At 38.8% G+C, this 26197-nt stretch overlaps 2 protein-coding genes across 2 annotated transcripts in view; both read right to left on the bottom strand.

The window, feature by feature from the left end:
- LOC307130415 (uncharacterized protein) overlaps positions 1 to 26197 on the bottom strand; it is a gene marked incomplete at its 5' end in the record, with an annotated part of 100331 nt that overhangs the window by 45977 nt on the left and 28157 nt on the right. The window contains 2 exon segments of the mRNA XM_079823379.1: positions 18939 to 19112; positions 23062 to 23235. Of these exon segments, the coding sequence (XP_079679505.1) occupies positions 18939 to 19112; positions 23062 to 23235 (348 nt within the window).
- LOC307131134 (NLR family CARD domain-containing protein 3-like) lies at positions 790 to 14798 on the bottom strand (the record flags this gene model as incomplete). Its single annotated transcript, XM_079824621.1, has 6 exons — positions 790 to 1249; positions 5957 to 7684; positions 7821 to 7916; positions 8177 to 8290; positions 9601 to 9800; positions 14742 to 14798. 6 exons carry the CDS (start codon positions 14796 to 14798, stop codon positions 790 to 792), a joined length of 2655 nt encoding a protein of 884 aa, XP_079680747.1.

The following is a 26197-nucleotide window of genomic DNA, read 5'->3' on the forward strand; positions in this document are numbered from 1 at the left end:
AAACCAGGGTGCACCTGCCATTGAATTGGCTAGATAGGATGTTGTAGACAGAAGTTCCTCCAATCATGTGCCACCCATGGGATTCCTGCTCCTACTGAAGGCAGGTGTGGCATGCAAACGTTCTTTCCAGCAAACAAGGCGTTTCTTGACATTATCATCAACTCTAAGAATATGTTTTTTCTGGAGTCTACACTTTGTGCGATGTCCATGATGATTAGTGGCAAGGCAATCTTGATCATGTTGATGGATGACTGAAGTTCTCGTATGTGATTCTCTGCGTTGTGTATATATATATTTTATTTGACAGTTGGCTCAGTAGTGGGTCTAGTTGTCCTTCAGAGGTTGTGGCTTCATACGCAGGTGAGGAGGTCAGTGCGTATGGGTCTGGGGACAGCCATTAAGTGGTATCTGCACAGAGTAAGAAAGAAAACAAAAGACAACAGAGCAGTATTTGTTTTAAAAGACAGCAAACATTAGGGTTGTATCCTCTATTCAATCGGAGTCTGCTATTTTTGTTCCTTCTTTCCCTATTTCTTAATTCCTGCGACACCTAAAGAACAGTAAGGTAAGGATGGCCTAGTGTGGGAAGGCCTATGAGGGAATCTTCACCGCAGGATTGGCCCCGGTGCCTGTTGTATTCGGTTCTTTCCTGGGCTCCTCACTGGTCCGCGTGTCCTATCCTATCCCTGTTGGTGGTGGAACAACTTTACAGTTTGACACGAATCCAGGTTTTCCTTCCCTGACACTGCCACTTAGGCTCTAATGGCTTGTTTCTGAATTACTTTATCATCACCCACTGATCTGGGCTGATCGTGTGTCCACCTTCTGGTGACGTCGGCCAACTCTCTCTCTGGCACTCTGTACTGCCTTTCTGAGGTTTTCACAGTAGGTGATCAGGGCATCTGAGGCATTGTGTACATCAGCATTTCTAAGATCAATCACACCAGGCATCTGCATTGGGCATCCTGTAATAATCTCATGAGGGCTCAGTCCTACAGATCTGTTAGGTGACGCTCTCATACTACACAGTACCACTGGCAGCGCCTCAACCCATGAAACTCCTTCCTGATGCATTTTGCTTAACCTAGTTTTGATTGTTCTGTTTGCTCGTTCAACCTGTCCTGATGCTTGTGGCCTGTAGGGGAAGTGAAGATTCCACTTAATTTTCAAAATTTTAGACACTTCCTTGACTACCTGTCCTGTGAAGTGTGTACCCTGATCCGAGTCAATGGAATCTGGTAATCCCCATCTGGGAATGAAATCAGTGACAAGTCATTTAGCAGTATGTGCAGCTGTAGCACACCCTGTTGGATAAGCTTCTATCCATCTCGAGAACTTGTCTATCACTACCAAAACGTCATTTTTTTCTAACAAGGAGGCAACGATATGTAATCAACTTGCAGGTGACGAAATGGTCCTGGTGGAGCTGGGGTATGTGTTGCTGCTGTAGTTTTTCTGACATGCATCTCTTGACTGTTTCGATGGCTACATTTCAGAATTTTGGATTCCACTATTGATTTGAGAACCTGTGATTCATTGTTGCTGGACCACTGTGACCCAAATTGTGTATTTGTTGAGCCAAATATGGCAACAGTGATTCTGGGGCGACATACTTCCCCCCTCTTGTCCAGCACCCGAATAAATCCACTGTGGCTCCTTTGTCTAACCATGTCCATGCTTCATATAGAGCAACGTCTTTGTACAAATCAATGATTTATTCAGGAGGCAGAATTGTCTTCTGTGCTGTACTACCTGAACACACTTGTACAGTTGAATAGGAACAAGTTTGTTTAGCAGCTACCTCAGCAAGACCATTACCTTTAGCTTCCATACTATTAGTTGTGATGTGCTTTCACTTTGATCACCGCTAATTTCTTTGTAAATTTCATGGCAAACAGATCTTTTACTAATCCAGCATGCTTAATGGGGGATCCAGCAGACGTTAGAAACTGTCTACTTTGCCAAATGACACCAAAATCATGAATTACCCCAAAAGCATACCTGGAATCAGTATAGATATTGGCAACCGATCCTGAAGCTAGCGTGCATTCACTAGTTAAGGCTACTAGTTCTGTAGCTTGAGCTGAAAAATGATCTGGAAGACGACCTGGAGCTACCACTTCAGCAACCTGCTCGTCTGTTACCTTCAATCACTTGAGCTGAACAATCAACAAACAACTTCAATTCTGCCTTCTCAATGGGAGTTTCTGCAATTTCACTCGTAGCTGCGTATGTAAGCGTAACGCAATCGTGAGTCATCCTCTAACACAACTTCAGTCATTGAATACATACACAAGGATGGGTTCTTGACTGGTGCATGCTGTAAAACAATGTTCGGGGCTGTGAGGGTTGTTAACCAATTTCCCCAACGAGAGGAGGTGACATAAGTGACTTTTGCTTGATTCATTAGTGCGGACACTGCATGAGGGCATCTTATGTTTACAGTCTGTCCTAACCCCATTCTTGTTGAAGCCTGAAGGGCTAGATGAGCTGCCTGCACTGCTCTAAGACAAGGGCCCATCCCTTGAGCGACTATGTCAAGTTTACCAGAATAGTAATGAATTGGGCGTAAACTGCCCCCATGATCTTACATTAGACATGCAATCATGAAACCTAAGTAATCTGAAGCCTATCACAGAAGCCTGTGATTGGTAATGCTGGTGCTTGACATAGTGCAAATCATTGAAAGCTTTGAGCTGAAATTCTTCCATACAAACAGTATCAGAATCTTTAACTTGGCCTTTCAACAAGTCATAGAGAGGCTGAGGAATCGAGGCATATTCTTCAATTCAAGGTCTACAGTAACCTGCTGTTCCTAAAAATGATCGGAGTGCTTTAATTGTATTAGGTGGAGGTATAGCTTTGACAGAAGCGGCTCGATCCTGTGTAATAGATCTATTTCCTGAATCTTCACCTATTACACCAGTTAAACAAAGTTAAGTTTTCTTTTATGGAATGTTTAAATCTTCAGCCAATTTTGTAGGAATTACTGTAATTTCTGCACCTGTATCAAGCAAAAAGTCAATCTCGTTCTCTTGTATGCTATCTTTCACAAAAATGATTTTGTTATTGTGATGGATTACAGGGGAAAGGTAGCTACACACAGCCCCAACAATTAGCTTTTTTGGCTGAACTACTTCAGGGTTGTATGCAGGCTGAGAAGGATCAGAGCTATGCATAGAATTTATTTTACTATCTCGCAACTTCTTCCTACACTCTTTCTCCCAGTGACCTGATTTTCCACAGTAGTTGCATTTGCCTTCTCTCTTAGGCCATCTCTTGTCTGGATTCCTTGTGCTAAACGCAGCTGCTGCTACTCTCACTTTTGCCTTAACATCAGTATCTCTTTCTCATGTAACTAACCTTTATACTTCTTTACTTCTGAGGGTTTTGTTAGACCAAGTTCCTGTTAGGAATGGCAATGCTTTTCTGTACTCGGCTAAAAGACTTTCTGACCAGAGGCGAACTAATGATCCCTTGTCATCTAGCACACATTCAGAATCATCAACTATTCCACTGTACTGACAAAATCTTTCAGTGAATTCACTCGTTTCTTCTTTCCTTTGCACACAGTTAGTGATTTTGGACCAGTCTATTTTGGGTCCCATGATATTCTTTAGAATTTTCAAAACACCTTCTCTCAAATCGCCTTTACTGGCATGTTGTATTTCAGAAGTAACAGCAGACTCAAAACTTTTGAATTCAGATTCAGTTAGAATTTGTGACATCAGCTGTGTGACTACTGTTAACGACATGTCGCATAACAATGCTCTTCTAAATTCAAGAAAATGTGTGCGTGCTGAGAGCAAGCTCTGGGATAATCTTTCTATATCTTTAGGTCCTATCGCTTTGGCAACAGTTTTAACTTGGACAACAGAAGAGTTAGGAGGAATACTTTCAATTCTCTCAATTCCCTGAGATCTTCTCCTAGCGCTACATACCTTCACTGAATCAACAGGCACATCAGTTACTGATTGAATGGCTACATCTGTTTCAAAGGAAGCTTGTAAGTCAGGATAAGCATTAACAGGCTGACTAACTGTATTCACATCAGTTTTCTCTGCAGCTTTGTTGCAGTTCAATTTCTTAGTCAAAGATGCTACTTTAGTACAGAGCTCTTTATTCTGTTTCTGTAGCTCTGAGCTATGTTGAAACTGCTGTCTAGCTAGCGTTAAATCAAATCCTCTGTGGCAGCAAATAATGCCTTTCACATTGTTTTTGCGAATACATGCACCCAACATTTTCTTGCATTCTTCAGTTGACCATGATTTTTCTGGATCATTACCAAACTTCTTTGTCAAATCCAATTTGACGGACTCAGTCACTATCAAGTCCATGAGGGAGTAGCTAATCCACCCTTCTCCTTTGTGGGGATCAGTCTAGCATTCTTTCTAAATAATTTTTGTTGTGAGTTTCTTTGTTACCACACAATCAAAACACAAAAATTTCTCTGATCAACAAACTTGTTAACACAGATCAACTATTGTTAACTTTCCTTCGCAAAACAGAGGACAACACCAATTATTAGCTTGTGCTGCTAATCTTCCCTGTTGAACAGAGGCTAAACAATTATTAGCTTGTGCTGCTAATCTTCCTTGCCTGAAAACAGAGGGTAATTTTCATCTCTAAAACAAACTTTTTAGAGGATAACTTAGTTAACCAAACCCAACAGCTGTCTGATAACTCTTCCCTGGCAGCACAGAGGAAAACAAATTTGTACTGGTTTTTAATGTTCTTTTTGATAGAGTGACTCACCAACCCTTCGTAGTACAGAAAAATTCAGTCTGGAACGTCAGATCTTTAAGCCGAAAGTTTCAAATCTGGATTCAGGTGAGGAGTTCTATCCGGGTTACAGGCACCAAAACTGTTGGGAACTCTTTTCCTCCTCGAAGAAGAGACCAGGAGACTTGGATATAACTTCAGCAGGATTCTTTTTTGAGAACATGTGCTTTCGGTAGCTGTGGTCGTCAAGTCTAGTCTAACAGTATAAAAATGTATCTACATATCAGGGGGAGGGATTACACAGCAGAGGAGGAGACACTCTAAACAAAAGAATGCAAATGTTGTATAGGTAAAAGGGACACACTCCAAACATTACCGTGTCATCAGTCCTAATTCAATCAGCATAACAGTGTCATTCAAATGGTCAGGAAGTGCAAAAAGACAAAAGACTAATGTCTCAAACACATAGCCTATGTGTTTGAGACATTAGTCTTTTTGCACTCAAACTTGTTTGTACCTCAAACTGTAAAACACGATGTATTTCAAACATATACTTAAATGTGTAATCTTGCAGTCTCAAACGGACGGCTGCATCCTAGTGAGGTTGTGTCTTTCCTAGACCACTCCTTCTGAGGCTTGTAGACTCCAGTCCTCCTCAGCATTAAACACTATGAGACACTCTAGTAAGTACTCATGGCTACGGCACACGGTTCCTGCTCCCACGGTCACGGCACGAAAAACTGTTAAGACTTAATTTTGGAAAAGTACTTTGTATTCAAGATCTTTATATTTTTGGCATTATTGGCAGTTTAGTGTTGAGTGATTAATTTACACCAAAACAAAAGATAACGTGTGCCATCTCTGAAAACATTATTTGTGTTTTACATTTCATAATGAACTCAGATAAGCTCAGTGCTGACTCGTTTTCCAGCAGGTCTTTTTCATGAATGTGAATGTGTGCAAAGGATTGTGGGTGATTGAGCTCAATTAAAAATGAAGCGAAGGCTGCCGTCAAAGGATCCTTCAAACTGAGACGGCCTTCAGAGGCGCTTGATGACGTGGCCGTCGAGATATGCAGCCTTACTAGGACACAGCCTCCGTTTGAGAAACACCCGCAAAAAATGTACAATATCCCAGAAAACAATCTGTGCCCTGTGATTTAAACACCTCTGATCTGTGTTTCTCTTTGTTCATTATGTTTTAGACTGTAATGATTGAACTCAGTATTACTTACTGATCATTTCTGCCTCCAATTAAGCTGTTCAGGTTAAACTGCTGCATCGTCCACTCTGAGGACAACAACACAAAAACTAAAGCTGACCACTGAGATGAGGAGAGTTTCACTTCACGTAATCCTCCAGCGCTCGTATGAGGTTGAGCTTCGTTCACTAGTGAAAGATCACCCAGTTCATTCAGACATTGAAACAGATTGATGTATTTATCTGGAGAGGGATTCTCACTGATCTTTTCTTTAATATAGTCAACTGTTTTCTCATTGTTGTGAGAGCTGTTTCCTGTCTGTGTCTTTAGTTCTTGTAAGAGGCTCTGATTAGGCTCCACTGACAGACCCAGAAGGAAACGAAGGAAAAGGTCCAGATGCCCATTTTTACTGACTAAAGCCTCATCCACAGCTCTCTGATGGAGATCAGATAGTGAAGCTGTGTCTCCATTAGTTGGTTTGGTAATCTGGTCAAACACATTGATGTTATTGTTTATAAACAAGAGATGCACATATAGAGCCGCTAGATGTTCCTGAATGCTCAGATGAACAAAGCAGAAGACTTTCCCCTGATACAAGCCCAACTCCTCTCTGAAGATCTGAGTGCACAATCCTGAGTACACTGATGCTTCTGTCACATCAATGCCACAGTCTCTCAGGTCTTCCTCATAGAAGATCAGGTTTCCTTTCACAAGCTGCTGATACGCAAGTTTCCCCAGTTTAACAATAATTTCTTCATCTCTCACTTTCTTCTCATAGTCCTTCTCATGTTTGATGTTGGTCTGAAGGATCAGGAAGTGTGTGTACATTTGAGTGAGAGTCTTGGGAATCTCTCCACTCTCTGCTCCACTCAACATCTTCTCCAGAACTGTGGCTGAGATCCAGCAGAAAACTGGGATGTGACACATAATAAAGAGGCTCCTTGATGACTTCAGGTGTGAGATGATCCTGTCGGCCAGACTCTGATCACTGATTCTCTTCCTGAAGTATTCCTCCTTCTGTGGGTCACTGAAGCCTCGCACCTCTGCCACTCGATGGACACACTCAGAGGGGACGAGATCAGCTGCTGCGGGTCTGGAGGTGATCCAGATGAGAGCAGAGGGAAGCAGATTCCCCGCAATGAGGTTCGTCAGCAGCTCGTCCACTGAGGCTGATTCAGTCACATCACACAACCTCACATCGCTCTGAAAATCCAGAGACAGACGACACTCATCCAGACCATCAAAGATGAAGGACACTTTATACTTATCACTGGATATTTCCATTTCTTTGGTTTCAGGGAAAAAGACATGAAGAAGATCTGAAAGACTGAGTGTTTTGTCCTTCATCAAGTTGAGCTCTCTGAAAGGAAGTGGAAATATGACCTGGACGTCCTGATTCTGTGTCCCTTCAGCCCAGTCTAGGATGAACTTCTGCACAGAGACTGTTTTTCCAATGCCAGCGACTCCCTTTGTCAGCACAGTTCTGATGGGTTTGTCTTGTCCAGGTAAAGGTCTAAAGATGTCACTGCATTTGATAGGTGTGTCTTCTGTTTCTGCTCTCCTGGACTGTGACTCAATCTGTCTCACCTCATGCTCATTATTGATCTCTCCACTTTCACTCTCTGTGATGTAGAGCTCTGTGTAGATCTCATTCAGGAGTGTTGGGTTTCCCTCCTTTGATATTCCCTCATACAAACACTCAAACTTCTTCCTCAGATTTGATCTCAATGTGTCGAGGACTTCAGCAGGTTTAGAATCATGGCTGTAAGATTAAAATATCCCATTATTACACAAGTTAGAGAAGTAAATACCCATAGATCATAAAATGGATGTCATTGATATCAGTGATGTCATTGCAGCTCCTAAAATTAATCAACAACAAAAGTCCCACATTTTACCTGAAACCAGGACACATGCTTTCATTAAAGTCTTGTGGTTGAATCACAGGCGTGAACACAGTTTTGTTTTTAACTGGTCTGGATTGAAGATTTGACCTTAAATCAGAATGAAGAGGGTAAAGAATCAGACACACTGATATTGATGTAATTGTGTCATTAACTGAGTAGCAGACCAACAGCTTTTACAGTGTGTGAATGTATTAACAATACAATAGATAGAGCTTTACACAAGAGCACAATGATCATCATTAATAGACTGAAACTTACAGGATCTGAACGCATTACACTACTGTATATTAACAACAATTTCATAAAAATCAAATACTATAAGCATAACTTTTATAGAGATGATATACCTGAGATCAGGCTGTGTGTCTCCACTCTTAAACTTCATTGGCGGATTCATAGACCAGTTACTCTTCATAGACACACAGCTGGACTCTGGGTTTGAGCTCTTCTGCTGGACTGAACTGGAACAGAGAACAGATTCAGTTTAATCCTTTAGATTACTTTGATAATTCTTTATGAGAGGAACCATATTAATAAAAACACATTCATCTTCAGCATAAACACTTTGAGTGCTTTAACATCTGTAACTCTGTCGTGTTTTACTGTCTCAAACTTTAATTACAATTATTTTGAGAAAGGAACTTACTGATTTGCAAATGTTAAGCATGATTCAAAAAATGAAGCAAAGTGACTGAGAAAAACGATAATATTAGGAATTAGGAATTCAAAACAAACAAATTGAAAACAACTATAGAATTTAAGAATGATTCAACTCAGGTAAACACCAACCGCGACCACATGACTCTTTTCAAAGGCATAATGGAGGACGAAGGCTCAACCGACTTAAGAGAGCAATGTTTTGCTGACCTTTACAGATAAACCACATTACTGTACTCTAGTAACGGTACTCTTGGTGTGAAACATCACTGGTCTGAAAGACACTGCGAAGCTTTTAACAAATCTGAACCAGCGGTTAGAAAAATCCGCAAAATTTTACACCTATGCTAAAAGAGTGACCACTGACACGATGTACAGGAGCATCTCAAGCTTTGACTTGGATAGTGCTAAACAACAAACTCAAGCCCCTCTTCTCTTATATCGAAATCCTCCGCCATTTCTCTTTAAAAATTCTTGTTTTAGACTCATGACCGGTGTTTTGCACTTCTGCATTTGTCAATACGCATGCGTTAAGGGTTACTCTTTCGCCGTAACTCGACTTGTGTAGCGCTGACTGCCGGAAGCTAGTTTTATTAGTCTATATATGGATATTTTTCTTACACAAACATGCCACTTCGCTTCAGAAGTCCTTTATTAACCCCTCAGAGCCGTGTGGAACAGTTATACGATGGATAGATTATGGACTTCAAAAATGACCCATCAAGTGAATGCCATTATAAAGCTTGGAAGAGCCAGGGCATTTTTAATATAACTCCGATTTTATTCATCTGAAAGAAGGATGTCATATACACCTAGGATGACTTGAGGTTGAGTAAATCATTTGGCTAATTTTCATTTTTGGGTGAACTGTCCCTTTAAAATTCACTCTGTGTTTATTTGTTATTTTTGTCTTGTCATGATACTTTCAACACCGTAAAAATGTCACAGAGACAAATAGGCTAAATCAAATACGACATCCGTCACTCAAAATAATAAGCCAAAAATACAAATAAACCAAAACTGTTGATTTTGCTAAACTGCAAAATATTTTTTTTTAAACATCCATTCAAGAACCGAAAGTTACTGACTGGAGACGGCTGTTTCGGTAGCCTACCGAACGTCTCTCCTCGTGTGAATGCTACCACTGCAGAAAGTTTCGTTCACTTCAAGTTCAAGTGCGGATACGCTGTTGTTAAAGGATGTCAGGAGCGATCGAGCTATTAAGAAAATTTTCTCCCGTGCCACAAGATAACTGATGGGAGAGCCACGGGAATGCAGACCTCTAATCAGGCGAATCGTTTTGCGATTAATAACCTGTGTTTGAAAAAACAACATGCGTCAAACATATTCACAAACTAGTAATGCATTCATAAACCTATTCATCAAAAGACAACGTTTAATAACATGTTATTTAACTCCCTTCATATCGTCAGTCGAGTGTTTGTGAGCTGATGTGGCTTCTCTTCACAGAATGAGGCAGACAATGCATTATTTTATAGTAATCAGTGTTTCCCCTAGGTTTACAGCTTTGGGGGGGGGGGACTACTAGTGTCGCGGAGCGGGAGTGTTACGGATACGTGGTGTTGCCATAGACAATTAATTAATTTGGTAAATAAATATGAACAACATTTATTTATACATCACACAACTATTTACAACACAACAGAGGTTGGCTTTGCTTGAGTTGTTGCTCTGGATTTTGTTGCTTTTAAGAAAAAAAACCCTAATTTTTGCCTGTTTAGGTTCGTCACCTTCTCCATTGCATTTTTACATTTTTACCATTAAAGTTCTACACGCAAATCCGTGTTTTTGTGTTTGTTGTTTTTTTGGGGGGAATATATTTCAGGGCTAAGAATTTTCACTGACCCCACCACAAAAAAAAAAGACAAATAAAATAAAATAGGCCTAGTATTGTTTTTGAGCCATATAAGCTTAATAAATAAGGTTATGACTCTAAAAACTAATATCCTAACTCATATATATTTTTTATATTGTTAAAGACCGTCAGTAATAAAAATAAGAACAAATAATCAAATTATGAGCAAAAGCACAAATAAATACAGCAGAACAAATATATACAAATGAAATAAACAGTTATTTTCATGTAGGTCTAAACTAGATTGTCAGGTACAAAAATAGTAATCAAATGTAAAATATCACTGCATAGTCTGCATAAAAGTATATGCCACTGCATATAAATACAGATTAACCCTTATTAAAAGTTATTCAGTCAAGAGCAGTGAGTAGTGTTTTTTTTGTCTCTTGTTATCTCAATATTTATATAGCCAATGACGATATTTTCCGGCTTTCCATGTGTGTTCACTGTTATACGGTAGGGGGCGCTGTAGCGCATTTCCTGCACGAGAACAGAATCTCCTGATCAAAACAGCCGAAGAAGAAGGAATGCGCGCTATCATAAGCAGATGCATTATGTAAAATAACGCGATCATCACCATTAAACAGCATATAAATCACAACTGTCTAATGTTATTGAATGAAATGCCAACCCAGGACGAGTTATAGGACTGTGAGGCTTTGGGGTGTTGATGGACTCGATCTACAACATCTGTGTTTTGTTCATCGTTCGGACGTAACGTTAGTCTTTTACAAAAACGTGATTTTTTTCAGCTTTATGCTCAAAATGTTGCTTTTTCATGAAACTTGCAACATTCAAGTGTTGATTAAAAAAATAATGTATGAAGCTGGAATAAAACAGTGGGTCTGTTCTTTTTTTTGATATATTGCATGTTCAGATATTCTGTGGGCCATTAAAACTTGTGAAAATGACCATAAATGCTGGCGGTGACTGGCAAATTTCATGTTTACGTTCATTTAAAAGACCTAACCGACTATGTTTACGATGATACTCAACAAGACAGTCATTTTGATATAATTTTGTGTGATTATTCGCGTGCTGTGAGACGCGTGGCCGTGCGTGTGTGTGTGTGTTGTTGCTGTCCTTCGCGAGTATCAAACTGAGAGACACTTTCTCGTTTATGAGCGCTTGAATATTTAAATTGGCAAGGCTTAAAAATGCGCAAATGATCAGTTTCCGTGAAGATGTAGCTTTGGCCCGAGTGTCTTTCACGCTGGCACTGAACCATCGGGCAATTCTTATTGTCGACCGTAATGACAAATAATTTTTGTCATTCATTCAGGGGGGGCGGAGGGTCGTTTTGGGAGGGCGGGGCGCCCCCCCAAAACAATGGTAGGGGAAACACCGGTAATCTATAAGTCTATGTCAATCAGCAATGCATACTTTATTATTATGAAAATACCCGAGAAGGCTTGAAGAACTCAAAAAACACAATATATTGTCGCAGTTGTGTGTTTATTGTGCCTCATTCATGAAACACGAGCAGAATGAATTTGTGTGTGAATCGTTCGTAAAGCCGCTCTGATGTAAATTTTCGGATTCACAAAAATGTTCGTATTTTCAAAATGTTAGTTGGTACGAATTTTTTTTAACACCTGCTCCCTACCACGTGTAAATGGTGCGTAAAACATTTGAATGTTCTATGTTCTAATTTAGGCAAACTGATGACACTGCATTTTGATGAACTATGTACCATAATAATATTTAAAGAGTTGATTTGCCCCATTTTTTTTTTTTTTTTTTTACTGTTCAACGTTGGGTAATAGGCAGCGCTCATCACTGTCACTTTTTACCAAGCAGGACAAATACTACACCGACCAATCATCCTACTTGTTCACCGACTGGACAACAATAATGGAGAAGTTAATACTGCTTTTTACTGCATTTTTCATATTCAGTAATATTCTTCAAAATGAGATACTAGTAACACATTACTGCCATGGATATTCTGTATCATAGCAATCAAAGTATCTCAGCTGGAAAAACGCTGGCTAAAATGCTTTGGTGGACACACGATAATTGAATTAGTCTCTTAAGCATTTATGCAAAATACTGGAGCCAAACCTGAGAAAAAATTCTAGAAGATATGGCCACGCCATTTGCAGTTGTAACTCATGGGCATGTCATGTTTTTGTCTTTTTTCTTAATTTCTTTCATATATATATATATAGTTTTGCTCTTTTGTTTACTCTTTCATTTGTTCACTCATTTGTCCATTCTTTTGGTCTTTTGTACTTTTTCTGTTTTTATTTGACCATTCTTGAATTTATTCTGCTCTTTTTCAGTTTGTTTTTATCTGTGTAATTTTAGTCACGTTTAGCTCTGTTTTATTGTTTTTCTGTGCTATTATGAGTCTCTATTTACTGTAGGAGGAGATCACAGATGATGTTGTGAGTTTTATAGAAATATTACAAAGTTGTTAAAACAAGTCTGCATGGTAAATAACTTAATAATGCTCACAATATTATGACTGGATAAGGGAATGAGTGTAAACAGGACAGATGCAGTGAGTTTATATCAACACAGCATACGATCATCACAGAATGTTGATGCGTCCATGATAACTGCATTGAATTAACGTTACAATGTGATGTTCAATATCACTTCTGTACCCATGTTGAAACAATGGTGAAAAAACTTCCAGACAGGAGTGATGGAGCTAAACTCTGAGCTATGGTCATTACTATAAACTATATTTCAGTTCATTTTCCATGAAACTGCATAGCATTCAAGTGACAAGTTTTATTCACATTCATATTTATTTGTAGGCTATAGTGCTTTTCACAATAGGCATAGTTTCAAAGGAGCTTATAGAAAATGCATGCGTCTACATTAAAATGAGAGTTTATCATGTTATCAGAGGTGACTGTATCCAGGTTGTATTTCAGTACATATTAATATCATGCAGTTAGCTAACAATGTATCAATTTAAACAATGCATTAATTTAAGGCAGAAGAGAGCTCATTAGCTGCTTTTCCACTGTCGGGCCAGTGCGAGCCAGAGCTTTCAACGGGCCGGGCTTGGGTTAATAGCCTCAGACCTGCAGCACCGAGCCCAAAATTCCACTGCGTCTCCAACATATATATATATATATATATATATAAATCTGCCATAACACGCCTCTCTGGAACAATGTCACACAAATCCATCATTTCACCAACAAATGGAAGTTTTATCAGAAAACTAATCAAACAGAAATCCCAGGAAACTAGCGAGAACGCAAAACCAACACGATAAAAGCGGCCATTTGTTGCCATTTAGCCTACTTAAATATTTAAAACCAAGCATCAATGTTTTACCACAGCTCTACAATAAGTGATACATTGATCATAATTAATTAATTTGTCTTATGATTTCACATTAGTCACACAGAAATAAAGTGGTAGCCTGGTATTTCAGAAAAGTATTCATTCACGCACTTATTCATTCACATCTGTTTATATGTAGTCACAGGATGTGTACATCACATATAGAAAGAATGATCAATTCTACACATTTTCCCGAGGAGCTTTAGCACTCTCTCCAATGACAGTCCCAATACAGTCAGAGAAACAGCGGAAGCTCTCAAAAAAAACTAAGTTGGTTTATTTTATGACATATGCAGAGCTAAATATGGATAGGACAGTCTGGTATAAAGAGACGAGACGTACTTACAGATAAAATAAATATTTGTGCCAATATTTTAATCTATTCAAATATATTCAAATTGTGCCAATATGATTTGTCTGGTTTCTTCATATTTACCATGTTGACTATAGTAATGGTTAGAGCTCATTCGCCTTATACGGTGACCAGAATCAGCTCACAAAAGTTATTTCAAACACTTGCTGCTGTCTGAAAATGAGTTGAGCTAAAATGAAGTCTTTAATGCTGATGTTAGCTGAAATCATCTGCGCCCACGGTGCTGTCGTCCCCAGACTCAGATAAACCTTTGTTCATAACCACTCCTCAAGCCCGAGCTGGCCCGTTTTGGACCAAGGTATTCAGCCGTTGGTCCAGAGAAAGCCCTAACGAGGCCCAATCAAGCCCCGGAAGTGACAGTGGAAACGCGACTGTCCCTGGACCGCACTAGCACACCCACTTTTGGCCTGGCTACTGAAGCAATTAATACATGTTGCCCACAAATTATTAGGATATATAGAAAATAAAGCATTGGTGCATGGTGCAATCTAATGTTTGGGAGCCCTAGCTTTAGAAATTGCTTTTGTTCACTAATTTTGAGATTTTCTGGTTTAATCACGATCAGATTTTTTCTAGATCCTATAGATTTATAGTTTGACCTCACTAATTGGGGAATAGTCTCTATATGTTGTCATACACTCACACTTCTCTCAATTAAATGGGTAGAACAAAGACTGTGATTTGAGGTTTGACTTACTAGTTGTATGGTGCGTAGTGTCTTGGAGATGTTGTCTGACAGATCCACTCTGTTCATTACACCAAGACATTAACCATTAATTTACAGCCGCTTGAAAACCATTGCATTGGCCTACACTTTGATGGGACTTCAGTCCCCTATCGGTGTAAGAGCTCACTCCACCAGAGGCATGGCCTCTTCCTGGGTGTGGTCGTGGCATATCCATTGGCGACATCTGTCCACCTTCGTAAGGTTTTACAACTTGGACGTTCCTTTACTACAAGCACGAGTCCTCTCTGTTTAGCTGGGTTTGACCTCCGAGCCCCTGGAGGCTCCGACTCATAGTCTGAGCCCCTTTTTTCTAGTTGGGTGAATACCTTGCCCTTGCTTAGCCATACTGCTCTCTAATCCCTTATATACAAGCGTCTTAGACTGGGGCCTTAGAACAATTGTTGTTCTGCAATCATAGCATGGCGTGATTGGATTGGTTAACCTTCGCACGTTAAAATCTCAACAGCGAACCTGGCATTAGTGTAAATGATTCTTTGATTAGAGCTTTTATGTATTGTTTATCTACAGGCATGCTAAACATGGTTCTGTGTGTGATTTGGCTAACTTACTAGTTAAAGCCAGTGCTTAGTGTTTGTTTTGGGTTAGTTCTTGTGACAGATATTTGGCTATAATCGTTCTAAAAATACAAAAGTTAAAGTGCCATTCAGTAGCGATCATTATAGATCCGCAGTCTTTACTCTTGAGGACTGAACAGGTTCTGCTCGATCATCTTCACTCAAATGTTCTGGGTCTGATTCGGGCTCAGATTGGTATGGTTTTATTGACGCCGTTGTTTCTAACACTGACCAAAGCACAGCCTCCGATAAAGGTAAGGGGCGTGACGTTTCCGACATACGTGCACTAGGCGTTTAGCGAATCACAACACACTGGGCCAGCTAACCAATCTGAGCCCATGGCGTATTTTTGAGGGACTGGCTTCATACAACCCGGAAAGCATCAGACCGTTTTACAAGGAGGGACAGAGCAGTGTAGAATAAAGGTCAAATATATGAAAAATAAGGCAATTTTTTTTAAAACGAAGCATGAACACATGTTACAGTGCACCCCACAAACACAGTCAAGCCTTCAAAAGAATGTGTTTTACCACCCCTTTAATAAACTCTTATTAGGCGTCTAAACAATCCATAATACAATACAGTCTAGTTTAGACTATCTCTATCACAGAGGGATACTCTGGGTTCGGGCCAAAATTCAGAGCCTGGAGCCCTCCTCTGGACAGCACGCCAAATATGCATAATCTTTACTCTATATAATTTGATGTAAGTGTGAACTCATGAAACGCATTAATGAACTTGGATACGACATGATTGTAGACTGTACGATGATGACACCTATTGAATCGCAGGCTACGACATCAGCATGAGCTAGTGGGGAACAAATAGAGCGAGATGAACCGCACTTTGGTAACTGTGTTTATGTGCGCTGAAAAAAACTGGAGTGAAAGAGGAGAATATGGAGGTGGTCATGGCTAGAGAAAAGAGAGACTTTAACTTTGAAGATCTCATACATGCACAAACAGCTACATAACACACTAAAGAAAGAGGAAAACATGAAAACACATCATATGACCCCTCCAATACATTAATACAAATGTAATAGAACTATTATTAAAAGCATGACTATACACTCAAGATTCCACTGTTTGTAAATTAATCTTTCATTAGTCTTCATCTCCCTCTGCTGGTCCAACACAAACACATTAAAGGGTCATGAAACCCCCCTGCTGCAGCAGGGTTTTCACACCTTCGATTTGAAAAGGCTTCCAAAAAGGGGCGTGGTCGACTGCGAAAAGGTGGGATGGGTATTTTGTGGAAAGAAGGAATGGTTTACATAAATAGGGGAGTGTTATTAGGCACATTAAAATTAGCTAATTTGCAAACCGGCAATGCACAGACACAGGTGACATGGATAGCGATACCAACAGCAGCAGTTACAGCGGTTTTGAGACATGTTCTTGGTTCACACGTTGGCAATGTTTACAACAGAGAGATGAAATGAGGGATGAGTAGCCTACAGCGAATGAGAGAGCTCTGAGATCATAAGTGGCGTGCAGCAGGAAGAACAGACAGAGATTGCTCTAATGTCATTCAGCTCTTCAGATCAGCATAGGCTAATTCAGTGAGAAATGAAAAGAAATGTTATTCTGTATGACGAAATATTTTGCAAACATGTGATAATAAATCTATATTTGTCCAAATATGCACACTGTTTGGCAAGATGAACAACGCGCCGACGTGGTTATGGTCTCATGAGAGAACATGAACCACCCACGAACACAGTCTCTGCATGCTTGCGATGCGATAGAGGAGTGGGGGCCCACGGAGATGTACTCGGCAGGGAAGCCTCACTGTAATCCTCAGGTCAACCAGGCTTATCAGCCAAAGTAGCCCCTTTTCTGGTGCACCAGAAAAGAAACTAGATCGGGGTATAAGCGAAGGGATGCAGTAACGTCAGTGACTGACGACGCACACAGTTTCACTAAGAGCCCGAACACATGCGGGTTAGTGCATGCCTGTGACCACAAATAAAACGGAGAAGACGTGGCTTTTGATTCTTGTTGATATTTCATTCAAAGAATTGTACATTGTAGATCGTTTATTTTGCACTCCTGACATAATTTGAGAAATTAATGTCAACGCTTGCAGGATCGCCGTACGATTCCTCAAGTTAATTTTACTTTATCGAACCTTTAGCAATGGCTTCCACAGACGGCGTCCTGGTTACAGCTCGCTCAGTGCCCTTACTTCGTATCAGCGTGATCATCCGCATCAGCTGTTACACCGTAGATTATCAGTCTTTACCCACATGAAAGTAATCCAGGGAGCACCTTCACGACACGCTGAAAACAACGCCTCACTTTCCTCCTTGACTTTTCCGTACGCTGCTTCCAAAACTTCCCAACCATGTCTCAACAATAATGATGGAAGACGAACCTGACAGAAGTGACTGTCTCATGCATAATAACTAAATTATATTTTATGCATACTACAGCACAGTGATTGGATTGAATGAGCTTTAGGTCATGAATATATGTCGAGAGTCACTTGAAACGGTCAACGTCAGCATGTTCGAGCAGCCCATACTTGGGCCTACAGTGCATGCTGACGTCAGCTTCTGTGACGTTGCTCCGAGTTAGCTTTTCAAACCGGAAGACAGAAATCGCTCTGAAAAATGCAAAAATAACTTTTTCACATATGAATAACATTAATGAATACCTTTAGTGTTTTCAATTATGTGCAGCCTATACATATCTGTATAAATCTAGAAACCCCAAAACACTTTTTTATGACCCTTTAAGGCTCTATATTCTCTCTGTAACAAAACAGACCTTTTGAGTTTATACCGTGTTTAAATAAATAAAATGGTTAATCTGTGAATGAGAAACTGTGATTTGCTGCTGTGAAATAAAAGGTGTTTCACTGCCGCCTCATCAGGTCTGTCAGAGGATTGTTGAAATCTAAATGAAGTCTTAATTTATAACAGTGAAGTCACTGTATCTTCAGTCTCTGTTGATTCTGTTGACTGTGAGTCTCTGTAGTGGATCCTTATTCACCATCAGATGATCAGCAGAACATCAGACTGTCCTCTAATAGTCAATCCTAAAATAAAACACACACAGTCACACATGCAGTATGAGACATTAAGTCTGTTGCATCTTTTCATAAGAAAACTGAGCACTAACTAGGTAAGCTTTATTCATTCATTCTCAAACATGATAATATAGCTTAAAACTTATGCTCAAAGTAACTTTACAAAATCAAAAGGTCATATAAGGTCACTAACACAACGGACAGCTGATACAGAACCAGCAGAAATGATCATTACACTCCACTACAAATTTAATATCAGTTCATAACAAACAACAAATTCAGATTATTAAACATACAGAGACTGTTAAATGGGAAAAGATGAAAATACCATTATTATTTTCACAATCAGCCACAACACTATGAGCAGAATTAAACTCATATTAAACACAGTTTAAAGTTCAGATATAACAGAAACCGAAGCTGAATTTAAGACTACAATTTATTACTGAAATAATTTACTGAACCTGCAAAAATGTACTTTTATTTCTAGTGAGTAAAACAGCCATTTGAACTTAAAAATGAAAACATGATGGAAACCGTTAAAAACTATTGTTACCGTAGTGTCTCCAGTTTATAATGTGGATCCTCCGTCAAATCAGAGAGCAGCTTCACTCCTGAGTCTCCTAGATTATTCTCAGACAAATTCAGTTCTTTCAGGTGTGAGGGGTTTGATCTCAGAGCTGAAGCCAGAGCAGCACAACCTTCATCTGTGACACCACACTCACTCAACCTGTCGAGAACAATGACACATATTGAGTCTCTACAAAGCTAAACATAACCACTTAAATAAATAAAAACATTACATAATGTTGTCAATATGAAAAATATATAAATACTCATTAGTTCACGTAGTTAAAATACATCAGTTAGGATTAGAAGAGAGAATATACAGTTTGTACAGTATAAAAAAAAATCATTATTTCTATGGAAAGTCCTCATAAAACATGAAAACCCAACATGTGTGTTTGTCTTTATGTGTGTGTTTGTGAGTGAGTGAGTGAGTGAGTGAGTGAGTGAGTGAGTGAGTGAGTGAGTGAGTGAGTGAGTGAGTGAGAGAGAGAGAGAGAGAGAGAGAGAGAGAGAGAGAGAGAGAGAGAGAGAGAGAGAGAGTGTGTGTGTGTGTGTGTGTGTGTGTGTGTGTGTGTGTGTGTGTGTGTGTGTGTGTGTGTGTGTGTGTGTGTGTGTGTGTGTGTGTGTGTGTGTGTGTGTGTGTGTGTGTGTGTGTGTGTGTGTGTTTGTGTGTGTGTGTAATCTGATTAGACCGTTAGAATCTCGCTCAAAAAAAATGTCCAAAGGGTTATTCCTATTTAAAAAGGTCCCATGGCGTGGATATTTTTTATTATTTTATAATGTTTCCTGAGGTGTACTTATATTGTTAGTATGATTTTTACATCATAAAATGCTATAATTTAGAGCATTTTAAGGCATTTTTTCTATCCTTATATTAGCCCTCTGGCTTGAATGCTCTGTTTGAAGGGGCGTGTCTGCTGTGAGACTTCAGTGAAAATGCCCACTCTTGTGATTGGCTGACATCTTTACATTTGAAATGAGTATTAGATCTTGTGGCGGAGATGTGGTTTAGCGAGGTCTGCAAGCACTGCCAAAGAGAGATGGACTGGGCACTCATGGACCAGAGGGACAGAGCTGGAGAAAGTTATATTGCACTGAGTTGTTGAGAACGCTGGGAGCGCTGATTTATGTGGAACCCCTCTCAAACATGTATTTTACTATCACAGCTGTCGAGATGAATGAATCGTGAAAGTGTTGATTATAGCATTGTTTTTAGATCTTTTCCCATCACATGAAAGGCTGCAGTGATGAGCATTGAGTAGACAGACAGTCTGTTTATTGCGTGAATGCAGTGATCTCGTCATTGCAATGCATTCTCTCTCACAAAATGCTTTCAACACAACTAACAGCAAACACAATATCTACATGAATACAGTAAGGGCTTTGTTGTGCAGCATAACAGCGTATTCATTGTAACGACAGTTTGGGCAAGACAGCTACGAAAATTATAAAGAGAGTGTTCTCTGATCGCTAATCTAGTGTCTAATTACAATTTAAAAAACAGATTTGTTTCATGTCACTAAAAGAAACGATGTGAAGTTTATCATTTAGTCACTAGCTTGATTCACTGATGCATAAACAGTATTCAACGATTTAGAAACGAAGTGTGTGTGAACTTGAATGATTAGCTACACATCAGAAATCACTGATCACAGATCAGGCATTAATGAACACTGTTACTCACTGTTTGTGGAGCTGCTGTCGAATACATATCGTAAAAGTCTGTTTGTAAAACCTGTGCGGACATTGCGGCAAAAATAAACTGACTCAAATTTTCTCCAAATTTTTGGGCAGGCAAAGCAGAGGAAGGGGAGGTAACCTTTCTCTGTATGAATATACAGGGAAGATTCCAGATCGGTTCGTCTAAGCTTTCATTTTCTCAAAGGCAGAGCAGGACACCCAGGGCTTGGCTTACGCCTATCGAAATTTCTAGCCACTTGGGGACCATATACAGGCTAGTGGAACTCATATTAATGTTAAATAACCTCATAAAGGGAAATTTCATGTCATGGGACCTTTAAAACTTGTTTAAAACTTTTTCTGTCGTTACATCATGTACTAAGACTGACAGAAAATTAAAAGTTGCGATTTTCTAGGCCTATATGGCTAGGAACTATAATACTCTCATTCCTGTGTAATAATCAAGGAACTTTGCTGCCGTACCATGGGTGAAGCAGCGCAATATTACGCAGCGTCTGAAAACAGGATAACTTCTGTCAACATAATGAACATGACAACCTGATTGCACAGGGAGCGTGCCTAGTAACCAATGAGACATTTGTGAGAGACTATTCAGAAGATATTTACTTTGGTGCAGATCCTGAACCGTATCTATTTGAACCGGAATACACTGAAGATGAGCTTTTGGAACACGAAAGGCAAGAAAGTGTGGCTGAACAGACTGGGGCAGAAGGGTCATTGAGCCTGCTGCACCTATGACGGGGCGGAGTCACGTGACTACATGCGCAGTAGTATGTTTTTAAGGGGAAAGTATGAACAGGATTAAAAACCGAAATAACCTACATAGGAAAATTACGTTGGTTTGAGGTTCTGAATTTCAGAATTTTTTTTATTAATCGTCCAGCCCTAGTTCCTAGAAAGAGGTGGGTAGAGTATCCAAAAACTGTACTCAAGTAAAAGTACAAATACTTGTAAAAAGATTTACTCAAAGTAAAAGTGAAAGTAACAAATGTAATAGTTACTTGAGTAAGAGAAAAAAGTATCCAATGAAAAAACTACTCAGGTAGTTAGTTACTAGTTACTTTGTAACTAATTTATTTATGTATTTATTTATTTTAGTGGTGTAACGATACACCTATGCCACGGTTCGGTTCATGTCCCAGTTTGGTTCTGTTTGCTGTGGAGGTTCATGGCGGGCACCAGCAATAATAACACTAGATTCACGTTTAACTTGATAATAACAACAGCATACATTGGCTTCACGTTTTCTTTAGAGCAGTTAGCATACCCGAGTAATGCTCAAATGAAATAAATGTCTGTACTGTAGACTAATTAGAAATATTCTTCTCATTTTACCATAATGAGAAGCACATTTATTTCATAAAATTTTTTATCGTTTTAATCGTTTATGCATGTCTGCAATGTGTGCTGTATAGGGATGGAACGGTACGAAAATTTCATATCACGACTATAGTAACCCAAATGATCAATAATATCACGTTTTTTTTTTCAAATTAAATGAAAGTATTCAAAAAGAACAGATGTCCACATGTAAAACATTTCAACAAGTTTTGTATTTGAAAATCAACAAACAACAAATAAAACAAGCAGCTCTATGCACTTAAAAAAAAAAAAAAGATTCCATTCTGTGGGATTTCCTTCCTTTCCTTTATAATGGCCGTCATCAATCGCAATGCATTATAACAACGCACATCCATGCATCACAACACGCCCTCTCGTTTCATTCAAATGCAACTTGAGTCTCTGTTTTTGATTGTATTGAAATTTAAATCCGAGGACTTTACTATTAATACTACTATAATTATTACTAGAACTTCTTGTGATCATCTTGTCTGGACGATTATTTTGTACACTGTACAAAATGGATTTATAAACAGGTCAGATGTAAAACATGAATCTCAATTCGATATTTCCCCGGAATGATTTATGTGGTAAAGAAAATCTGTGTAATAAGTGTACAATGAATATACATTATTATCCCTTAAATGTCACCCTAGTCTTGTCTGAACTTGTTTGTTCGTCTTTGGCTCAAAGCCACTTGCTGCAAACTTTTCTTCAAGAAAGCTTCACATTAATTTCAAGTGAGATAAATGATTTCAACTCAAAACTTTGTATAATAACAACAGCATACATTGGCTTCACGTTTTCTTTAGAGCAGTTAGCATACCCGAGTAAACTCAAATGAAATAAATGTCTGTACTGTAGACTAATTAGAAATATTCTTCTCATTTTACCATAATGAGAAGCACATTTATTTAATAAAAATTGATGACACATACAAGTAATGTCCCACTGTAGCCTGCTTAAACATTAATTGTATAAATATGACTAATACTGTTAATAAATAGGCTTATATGAATTCCTATGAAAGTTACACAGTTTCATGTCAGAGTCACATATGATCTTACCACAGTTTCTCCAATTTACAGTGAGGATTCTCAAGTACAACAGAGAGTAGCTTCACTCCTGAATCTCCTAGATTATTCTCAGACAGATGCAGTTCTCTCAGGTGTGAGGGGTTTGATCTTAGAGCTGAAGCCAGGGCAGCACAACCTTCATCTGTGACACCACACTTATACAACCTGTAGAGAACAATGACACAAGTAAGTAAGTATTTCACCAAAGCTAAACATAACCAATTAAAAAAAAAATAATAATAACCTAATGCTGTCAATATGAAATGTATATATATAAATACTCATTAGTTCACGTAGTTAAAATACATAAGTTAGGATTAGAGGAGAGAATATACAGTTTGTACAGTATAAAAATAATTTCTGTGGAAAGTCCCACAAAACATGGAAACCCAACGTGTGTGTGTGTGTGTGTGTGTGTGTGTGTGTGTGTGTGTGTGTGTGTGTGTGTGTGTGTGTGTGTGTGTGTGTGTGTGTGTGTGTGTGTGTGTGTGTGTGTGTGTGTGTGTGTGTGTGTGTGTGTGTGTGTGTGTGTGTGTGAGAGAGAGTGAGTGAGTGAGTTACAGATACATATTTTAAGGCAATGCTCACGCTTTTGTGAGTTTTTAAGTGAAAGTTCAGACTGGTTTATTCTTTCTATATAGGCTACTTTAGACGTAAACATATCTGCGTTTATGCATGTCTGCAATGTGTGCTGTATAGGGATGGAACAGTAAATTTCATATCTACAGTATGAAATATCTATGAATATCATACATCTATGAAATATCATATCTACAGACTACAGTAACCCAAATGATCAATAATATAACAGTTTTGTTCAAATTAAATGAAAGTGTTCAAAAATAACAGATGTCCACATGTAAAACATTTCAACAAGTTTTGTATTTGAAAATCAACAAACAACAAATAAAACAAGCAGCTCTATGCACTTCAAAAAAAAAAGATTCCATTCTGTGGGATTTCCTTTCTTTCCTTTATAATGGCCATTATAACACAACGCACATCCATGCATCACAACACGCCCTCTCGTTTCATTCAAATGCAACTTGAGTCTCTGTTTTTGATTGTATTGAAAATTAAATCCGAGGACTTTACTATTAATACTACTATAATCTTCTTGTGATCATATTATCTGGACGATTATTTTGTACACTGTACAAAACGGATTTATAAACAGGTCAGATGTAAAACATTAATCTCAATTCGATATTTCCCCAGATTGATCTATGTGGTAAAAAAAATCTGTGTAATAAGTGTACAATGAATATACATTACAGTGTTTCCCCTAGGTTTACAGCTTTGGGGGGGGGGGCTCCCGAAACTACTAGTGTCGCGGAGCTGGAGTGTTACGGATACGTGGTGTTGCCATAGACAATAAACTAATTAATTTGGTAAATAAATATAAACAACATTTATTTATACATCACACAACTATTTACAACACAACAGAGGTTGGCTTTGCTTGAGTTGTTGCTCTGGATTTTGTTGCTTTTAAGAAAAAACAAACAAATTTTTGCCTGTTTAGGTTCGTCACCTTCTCCATTGCATTTTTACATTTTTACCATTAAAGTTACTACACGCAAATCCGTGTTTTTTTTTTTTTTGGGAGGGTTGGGGTATATTTCAGGGCTCAATGCTAAGGATTTTTTTCTGGGGTTCAAATTTTTACTTGCCCTGTCAGAATTTTCACTGACCCCACCACAAAAAAAAAACTACAAATAAAATAAAATAGGCCTAGTATTGTTTTTGAGCCATATAAGCTTAATAAATAAGGTTATGACTCTAAAAACTAATATCCTAACTCATATATTTTTTTATATTGTTAAAGACCGTCAGTAATAAAATAAGAACAAATAATCAAATTATGAGCAAAAGCACAAATAAATACAGCAGAACAAACATATACAAATGAAATAAACAGTTATTTTCATGTAGGCCTAAACTAGATTGTCAGGTACAAAAATAGTAATCAAATGTAAAATATCACTGCATAGTCTGCATAAAATTAAATGCCACTGCATATAAATACAGATTAACCCTTATTAAAAGTTATTCAGTCAAGAGCAGTGAGTGAATTTTTTTTTTTTGTCTTTTGTTATCTCAATATTTATATAGCCAATGACGATATTTTCCGGCTTTCCATGTGTGTTCACTGTTATACGGTAGGGGGCGCTGTAGCGCATCTCCTGCACGAGAACAGAATCTCCTGATCAAAACACTGCCGAAGAAGAAGGAACGTGCGCTATCATAAGCAGATGCATATGTAAAATAACGCGATCATCACCATTAAACAGCATATAAACCACAACTGCCTAATGTTATTGAATGAAATGTCAACCCAGGACGAGTTATAGGACTGTGAAGCTTTGGGGTGTTGATGGACTCCATCTACAACATCTGTGTTTTGTTCATCTTTCGGACATAACGTTAGTCTTTTACAAAAACGTGATTTTTTTCAGCTTTATGCTCAAAATATTGCTTTTTCATGAAACTTGCAACATTCAAGTGTTGATTAAAAAAATAATATATGAAGCTGGAATAAAACTGTGGGTCTGTTCTTTCTTTTGAAATATTGCATGTTTAGATATTCTGTGGGCCATTAAAGCTTGTGAAAATGAGCATTAATGCTGGCGGTGACTGGCAAATTTCATGTTTACGTTCATTTAAAAGACCTAATCGACTATGTTTACGATGACACTCAACAAGACAGTCATTTCGATATAATTTTGTGTGAATATTCGCGCGCTGTGAGACGCGTGGCCGTGCGAAACTCAAACTGAGAGACACTTTCTCGTCTATGAGCGCTTGAATATTTAAATTGGCAAGGCTTAAAAATGCGCAAATTATCAGTTCCCGTTAAGATGCAGCTCTGGGAGTGTCTTTCACACTGCCACTGAACCATCGGGCAATTCTTATTGCCGACCGTAATGACAAATATTTTTTGTCATTCATTCAGGGGGGTGGGGGGGGGGGGCGTTTTGGGAGGGCGGGGCGGCCCCCCAAAACAATGGTAGGGGAAACACTGCATTATTATCCCTTAAATGTCACCCTAGTCTTTTCTGAACTTGTTTGTTCGTCTTTGGCTCAAAGCCACTTGCTGCAAACTTTTCTTTATGGAAGCTTCACA

Source organism: Gobio gobio (assembly GCF_949357685.1).
Source record: "Gobio gobio genome assembly, chromosome: 8".
NCBI classification, from domain to species: Eukaryota; Metazoa; Chordata; class Actinopteri; order Cypriniformes; family Gobionidae; genus Gobio; species Gobio gobio.